Source organism: Acinonyx jubatus, chromosome A2, assembly GCF_027475565.1.
Source record: "Acinonyx jubatus isolate Ajub_Pintada_27869175 chromosome A2, VMU_Ajub_asm_v1.0, whole genome shotgun sequence".
Classification (NCBI taxonomy): Eukaryota; Metazoa; Chordata; class Mammalia; order Carnivora; family Felidae; genus Acinonyx; species Acinonyx jubatus.
Window position 1 is genome coordinate 131000746 of NC_069383.1, and position 8459 is coordinate 131009204.

The 8459-nt window shown below is 41.9% G+C and overlaps 1 protein-coding gene and 1 long non-coding RNA gene across 3 annotated transcripts in view; one reads left to right on the top strand and one right to left on the bottom strand.

Annotated features, from left to right (window-relative positions):
* TAFA1 (TAFA chemokine like family member 1) overlaps positions 1 to 8248 on the bottom strand; it is a 500491-nt gene extending 492243 nt beyond the window's left edge. Inside the window, exons 1-2 of one of the 2 annotated variants that reach the window (XM_053219103.1) lie at positions 7764 to 8248; positions 5671 to 5791 (exon numbers count right to left, since the gene is read on the bottom strand). In XM_053219103.1, the coding sequence (XP_053075078.1) occupies positions 5671 to 5788 (118 nt within the window). In that variant the 5' untranslated portion in view covers positions 5789 to 5791; positions 7764 to 8248. The remainder of the gene's footprint in view (positions 1 to 5670; positions 5792 to 7763) is intronic. The other variant, XM_027039200.2, reaches the window with a different exon arrangement.
* Positions 4750 to 7858, top strand: LOC128314886 (uncharacterized). The gene is made up of 2 exons (XR_008297058.1): positions 4750 to 5143; positions 6539 to 7858. It is a non-coding gene; the product is annotated as an uncharacterized LOC128314886 (long non-coding RNA).
* Positions 8249 to 8459: the final 211 nt, after the last annotated feature.

An 8459-nucleotide genomic window follows, 5' to 3' on the forward strand; every position in this document is an offset into this window, starting at 1 on the left:
TGACAGAGATAAAACTCTCCTCCGACTATTTGCCGTTAAATTAACAAAACCCTAACATTCACTTTTCCAAACCTGTCCAATCGTTTTCTTAGGATAAGCATACCAAAATGGAATTACGTAGGATCTGCACAATTTTACACTTTGGGACACACTGCCGAATTGTTTTCAAAAAAATGGTATACCAAGGTATACAATCAAACTTTGAGATTTTCACACAGCTTAAAACTGGAACAGTTTTTCAAAAAGTTCAAGTTGTCATCTCAAATGAACCTTAAGAAATTGACAGTTGAACTCTAATGCTCATTTGGGCCACTCCTAAATACTTGTTTTCAGTGTGGTATAATATTTATTTTCCTTAACTATGAATTGAGGCCATAGGCTCGAGCTCACATAAATAACAATATTCATATAGCACTGTAATAATTCTCCTATAAATTCACGAGATTGACAGGAAATATTTATTTGCATCTCTACTTGGTTTGGATAATTTGAAGTCTTATCAAATGTCCATAGCTGACTCTGAGACAAGGTCAATATCATCAATCAGATGATCAATGGATTATCACTAGCACGAGCTTACACCAAATAACAACCTGTCTGCTCTAATCCTCAGGTCAATTCGCTACCCTTAGCAATCCAGTACAAATTCTTAAAAAGCCAACATGCAACCAATGTTGTTCTAACAATTTCTTTTATATTATAATTGTAAAACAATGCTTTATTGTAATGTGCCAGGGTATTCTAATGCATATTCCTTAAGCAACTTTCAGTACAGTAATATTAAATAGTAAGGTAAAAACAAGTATAAGATATACGAGAAAGCTTTTTAATATTTTAACCAAAAACACCACACTTTTAAATGGATGGTGATATTCCCTATGTAATCATTAAGTCATAAATGAATACCTCTAAATACATAGTTTTGCTTAATACAGTTTTAAATCAGGCCAAGTATGAGTTACATAGACAATTCTATTAAGTGTAATCTTTCCATATATCATTTCCATATACACCTGTCAATACAATAGCAGCGACTCAAGAATAAATGATTCATTAGGCACTTAAAACTTCTTGTCTCATGTAATTTATCTTCATAATTTTAAATTACTAAAGAATCCCAAGGATCTTTTCTTACTAAAGTATTTTGAAATGATCCATATTTCATTAAGTTTCAAGAACAACCCCCCACACACATACCCACACACTCGAAATTAAGTAACCATTAAACTTACTGTCATAATTCATATATCCATAGGGGAGAAAAACTAATTCTAAATTTAGATAGTTACGTCCAGCGAACCATTCATCCTATTTCACCTGTTACACAATAACTAACGATCACAAAGAGTTGAAGCTGTCTTTTTTAATTACCTGAAACAAGAGAACACCACTCTTGTCGTTGTTTAGTCTTCCTTTATAAAATTATGTGTGTGTGTTCATGTGCATGTGTCTGCGTGTGTGTGTGTGTGTGTGTGTGTGTGTGTGTGTGTGTATAAGGGCACAGGTATTCTTCAAGTTATCATGGCAATTTCCGACATCATTACCAAAATAAAAACTTGGTTTGACCAAATATTAAAATATTGACATTACAAATCTGTTAACGTACAGCTCATTTCACACATTTGTGTACTTTTAAAATTCACTTCCATTTGATTGACTATTTTAATCCTCCTTAACTAGTGAGTTAGTGAAAATAAATGGTGTGTTCCTAATACCAGAAATACGGAAAAGAGAAAGTACTTTGGGTCTACAGGGAAATCTATTAAAACCAGCCCGTTTTCCAGTTAACCTACTCTGATTCTGTTTGTGTACTAACCCACTGTACTGAGAAGACAGATCTCAAATTCACGGGCTCGCAAAAACATTGTCCCGATTTCATGTTTTGACAGCAGAAATTGGCCCAAATCTCCAACCATTTCCCCTACAGGACCCTGGCCGGCTGGTGCCATCCAGGTGCGGCACAGTCTGACAAGGGGAACGTCGCGTCAAATTCCACTCATCTGTCAGTGTAGTGGATTATTTCTTGAGAGACTGAAATTGGCTACTTAGGATGGGAAGACCATCAATCTTCCTGTGTAGGGGATGGCGAAGGGGCTGCCGGTAAGAGGCTGGCAAGAGGGGGACCAGCCGCTCCTAAGCAGGTGAGGAGGCAGCTGTAAAGCCTTCCCTCTCCCCCACTCAGGGCTCTGAGGGAAAGATTTGTCATTTTTCACATTTCCCGGATACTTGGTATGCACGCTGTGTCCGCCTGCTCCTGCTTTATGAAAGAGGCGATTTTTCAAGCTTAGGCAAATGTGGCAAAGCTCAGGGTCTGCCTGGTGTCTCATTTTTTTCTGATCCTGTCACTTGTTTTAACTGATTTGAGACAATGAGATTATGTTTTTCCTTTTTGCTCATTTATCCAGCGATTTATTTATTTATTTGCTCATTTAGGGGTGGATTGTCACAGATAACCGATCCTGATTTCTCTCTGGTTTTCATACACATTTCATTAGTGTCCCTGAAGATTTAAGGCCCACAAAGGGAACCATCACAACTCTCATCACGAAAAGCATATATTTACTCTTAAAATCAAAACAGATTGTATTAAAGGAGATTGTATTTCTGACTGAAAGAATCTAGAGTATTGCTATGTCCAAGATCTATCGCTTTAATCTTCACAGCTATTGTTGAAAACCCAAGAAAGTTGAATAAACCTATTACGTAGAACAATTGGACTTTCACTCTGATATCATTTGAATCTTTCTGCACCGAGAAAGGAGTAGATATAGTTCCTTAATTTCATCAATGAATCTGAAATGGATCTCAAATGTGTAAGCACTTGAGTTGAAATTGCTTTGGGCACTAAAATTTCTTAGGGTATTTGACACACGGATCAACCACGCATGGATGATGATAAGCAACTTCTATCAGTCCACAGTGGAGAAAACAAACACTGTGTTTCATTTTAGTCAGAACTTAATGTTTCTCAGTTTAAGATTATAATATTTTGATAACAAGCCCCCTAAGGATTTACTTACAAGTAGCATGGCCATAACCCCTGACCAAAAAAACCTCATGTATTAATTGATTAACGGAGATAGTCTAAGTGAAAGCGCGCATTGCAAAGCGTACTATATTTCACAACTATACAAACTGAGTGTAACAGACACATGGCATCTGGTGATATATTCTAGCCAGGTATCAAAGAGCTAAAAAAACAAACAAACAAAAAACATTCACAAGAGTAAAACGAGATTTTTGTCCCAGGTGGATTATTAGCTGTGTGCACAGCAAAACTTGACTCATTCAGCGTTCCTGACAAGTACGTTTGCAGTCCTTTAAGGGGACACATCAGTAATCGCTGATATTTATGAAGAGCTTCCCAGGTTTGCAAAGCACTTCCGCAAAGACGATTTTATTTACACCCCCGTAATATCCCTAAATGAGAAACTGGGCTCAGAGAAGAAAAGTGACTTTCCCAAGGTCACGCCATCTGATGTTAAGTCACAGACAGGAGGACCGGCCTGAGCTCCACACCAACCAAGGACACCACCGATAGCCTCTGCCGGGGGCCACCCTTCAGAATGGGTTTGCAATTTAAAAGAGTCCAGGAATTAACATAGCTTGGAAGTTTTCACAAATTATGGAAAACCGTTCAGACCTCCTCAAAGAGGCTACCTGGCATGGCCATTCTGTGCCCTGGGAGGCATTACCCCCTCCCTGGGAAACAGGGCAGGGAGGTGACATCAGACCGTCCTGACTTCCACTGGCAGTTATTGGCTGTGCCTTCTCGCACTAGTCACCAGATCCCTCAGAACTTCGGTCTCCTGGGCAACAGGATGGGGGGGGGGGGAGGGAGGGCAGTGCTACGTTTGGGGCGGTGGGGTGCAGAACCTACTTGCATGGGGACTAAGACAACGTGACACTGTGCCTGAAACAATCACAACAGTTACGTCTGTCAGGAAGTCTTATTGTTCAGTATTACAACGCATGAAGATTTCCCGCGTTATTTGTACGGCTGTAACAAGTCAAAGGCATTTTCGCCACAACAGACTGGCGATTAACTGACTAACCTGAAGATTCCAAAACCTACGTTTGTTCTTCCTCCACCTCGGCGCGGAAGCCTGGGGGTGTGGCGGTCCCCGCTCGGGGTTCAGGACCCACGAGCAGAAATGCGAGCGCGCGGCAGGGGCGGCAGAGCGGTTTTTATGCCCGCCTGCAGGGGCACCAGCGCCCGCTCGCCTTCCCTCCCAGACCCGGGGCGTGGGGAGTGAGGGTGGCTGGGGCCCAGACACAGCCCGGGGTTCAGGCCGCCCCCAGCCCCTCCCCCCGCCCCCTCCCCCTCCCCCTCCTCCCACGGTGGCCCGGCTCCTGCGGCTCACGCGCTCCCCTGCAGCCCGGTGCGGGCGCGCGGGAGGACCCAGGGCTGCACCCTCGCGCGCTCCTTCCTGCCAGCAGCCCGGAATCGGACGGGGGAGGCAGCAAGCGGCGCCCCGGGAGATGTTGCTGGACGACTGTGCCCAGGAGCCCAGGATTGGTGTCCAGGCCGCTTGCGGAGCCAGGGAAAGGCTAAGGCGTGGACGCTGGACCGCGCAGCTGGAACGAGCCGAACGTTTGGGAGGAGGCCAGGAAGAATTTGGAGAGGGGCTGGAGGGCTGGGAGCGTTTCAGAACTGAGGATCTGGAGCTTGCCGCGCAACTAGTCCCCCCGAGCCCGGACTTGGAGATGAGGGTGGGGGGAGGAGTGGGGGGGGGGGACAGGCGCAGGTGGAGGGGGGAGTAAACCAACGCAAAGCTGAAATTAAACAGAATGTGGAAAGAAATCTTTTCAGATAACCAGGGAGGGTAAGGACAATCGAGCTGGGGGACAGTAACGAGAAAGGCAAAGAAGGAGAAAAAAAAAAAAAAAATCCAGACTGAAGAGTGAGGCCATGGAAGGATGAGAAATGTACTTTAAACAGAAAGGCAAAGAAAGAAAAATGCGTCCGGAAATCAAAATTCAACATGGGGGGAAAATCAGGCTACAGGCAACGTGTTCCTGAAAGTGTCAAGAAAGAGAGAGAGAAAGAGAAAGAAAAAAAAAAAAAAGCCGCCGAACAAACTGGAAGAACAGAAAGTGAAGGGAGAAAGGAAAGGAGACAAATTAAACCAGACAAGAAATAGTAAGTTATTTTTAAATTTCTTTCTCATTGACAAACTACTTCCAAAGTTAATTTTGGCACATACATCCCCCCAAAATTCTGAGCTGCATAGACACCGACATTAGAGTATCTACACTTAGATAGACTATCCCAGGAATATATACACATTATTTTATTGGTAGCAAAGATCATGTTTTGCCTATAAAAAATCCTCAAGTCTTGCAAGTTATCCCACCTTGTGCAGAATATTTTGCTCTTGGCCAAAGTACCCCAAAAAACCATGACTTCTACTTTTTAAGGCATGAGGAAGAGGGCAGGGAGATCTCAGCGAAGACCTTTTTTTGTTTTGCTTTGTTTTTTTCCTGAGAAATTAATAGAAATACCTCTGAGGCATTTTAGGATCCCCCCAAGCATCCAGCCAACAATATGTCTTGGAATTCAGAGGCAAGCTGCCCGCATCATAGCACTTTCTGTCACTTACATTCCACCATCTGTTAAGGTGACAGCAGCGAGACTGGAGGCTGCATTGGAGCCAGCTTCCGACTTACCTGGTCTGTGCAGGTGGTGCTGCTGGAAGGTGTGCTGAAGGGTTCCATGGCACAGGAGCACTGCACAAGCACTTATCCACAAATACAGGACCCAGGACATTGCAGAGACCATTGCCATCCTCTAAAGACAACATGAGACAGCAAGGATTACCTCCAGCTTCAAGCCCCCAGCTCAGTCAGTCCCAATGATGAAAGAAGGGGGGGGGGGTCTCAGACGTCATGTCCCCTTTGCTACTTTGCTGGCTGGAATTAATAACCCAGCAGAGGTCATGCCATGAAGTGGGACTGAGGGAAAGCTCTCTCCAAGAGATCGTGAATTCTTTTTGAAATTCTGCAAAACCCAACTCCAAGGCTTGCCAAAACACAGAAATAAATTCAAGTTTTTGCCTTTGGGTTAGGCAGTTTGCAACATAGTATCCTGACTATACATCCTGTTTTGCGCAATGATCTTTAAACTATAGTTATTCCAGGCAGTGAAAAGCTGCAGACTCCTGTTCCTTCTAACTTCATTGTAAGTCTGACATAAGCCTGAAAGGAAAGAGTGGATTCTTTTTTTTTTTTTTTAATTCTACAGTCATGAATTTTTAATCATTCTGCTGTCTTCTAAACTAAGTAATCATTTCTCAGAGGCATGTTGTAATCTCCTGATAGAACCGGTCTTTCTGGCTGGACTTAGAATCAGAAGGAATTGTCTTCAGCCAAAATGAGTTTCAGATGCAACATCTATGCTTCTATCCTAGAGCGAGCCATAATTTACAATATTGCTTTGCCTTCTAAGATCCCATTGTGGCATGTGTTGTATAGTGTTGATGAATATGCATATACAGGTGGTGTATGTATTTATGGATGAACATGTACCTTTTCTCAGGCGCTGAAACTTTGACAGTCTTATCTGCACCTATAAGGATCTTAGGAGCTACAGAGACTCAACTGTGCTACATATTGTCCAATTTCTCAAACAACACCTTATGCTGCATTTCATATTGCCAAATTAATCAGACTTGAAGCATCGTCCTTACTCAGCCAGTGATATGGAAGCATTTTCTCTACAAGAATCCAGTTAAGTGTATGCTTTTCTCTTAGAGCTCCGGAACCCAGATTGTTCCTTTTTGACATTTTCTACTGTCAAATTACACACTACAAGTATTTCAACTATACATTTAAAATCTGCTAGTGACCTCCCAGTGTGGTTTCTTTATTCATGGAAATTGGCACTCTTTCAAAAACTGTGATGTTCAGAAAGCAGAAAGATATAGATATATAGATACACACACACACACACACACACATATGTATATACAGACATAACAGAAGATAATTTATGGGCTTTAGGAGAGAGATGCTCTCCTTTAAGAAGGGTTTAGGACTATAATAGACAAATGGTGACAACCATAATTAAGTGCAAAGTAGGAAAACATTATTTGCAACAGCATGGTGCCTTTCATGCCTCACTCTGTGATTCAGTTGGACCATTCACTTTATAATTACTTTCACTGCCCACTGTTTACTTTTGTAGACAACAGATTTAGCTTCATTGTCTTCAGAACTATCAATATAACATAGATGCATTCTCTTCAGCAGAGATAAATAGCAACACCCCTTTTGTGAACCTTGAAATGAATGCGTTTGGGGGCCTTTTTCAAATACCCTGCAAATTGTAGAAAGACACAATAGAGGTGACTGTGGCATGCATTGACTACTTGTGAATTTCAGTTAAAATGCACTAGGAATTCATCTCAACTTTCAAAAAGCCTACCACAATCAAAACTTAACAGTTTTTCAATGACTGTGCTTTCTCTTGCTCATTTATTCACCCACATATATTTTAGCCCTTAAAAAGATTACTGTGACTTCACATTTGCAGTATTTTCCTTCTTTTTCCTTTTTTAATTTAACTTTCTTTCATTCTTAGCATCACTTCCAAGGCTCGTGCATTATCACTCTCATGGCTTACTATCACCAAGAGCTTGTCTCCATGTTAATAAGTGTCTTCCACCAAAATAATGCATCCAGCCTTACATAGTTCTCTAGATATGACTGAACAGGTTACAAATCTGTTTTCTGAATCTTAAATCCTTAAAGAGGCTTCTTACCTGAAAAATCCAGCCAAGAGCAGAGTACTCTATTAGTGTTCATTGGAAAGCTCTAACACTTTCTAAAATCCATCTGTGCACAATTGGAGATTTTTTTTTTTTAAAAAAAGAGCTTCCCAATAATCTTCTTTATCAGGATTAAAAAATATGTTTTTTCTTCCGATGCTATTTCCACAGTAAAGAAGACATCGGGTGCATTCAGACTGTATTGTCAGAAAAGGAGCCAAGGTTTGAGGGGTGGAAACCTTGTCATTTTCACCTTTAAATCATCTCCTGGCGTCACCTCTGCCTGATGAGACCTTTGAAGGGATGGTGGAATAATGTGCAGTTTCCTGATGAGAGTCAGTTTACAGTTAATGACGGACCATCCCCGGTCCTGTGCGTTCAGGGCAGAGTAAGGCAGCAAAATGCAGGAGCAGGGCTGCTATACGGTGCTGTAAGTAGCAGTAGTCTGGTAGTCTGTTTCGATACATCCCTCCTCTGTAAAGTATCACATGTCTTAAAGTGACATTACCCTCTATTACAGCTACAGTGAATTGTGATGCCTGCCCACTAACTCTTCAACAACTCAAGCAGCACTTTAACACTGTATTGCCTGGTATGTTATGTAGAGCTATTACTGATGCCTTTCATTTGCCAAAAGAGTGAAGAGGGAAGGAGAAACAAAAGAAAAAGCATTCTGCTAATATTGATAGT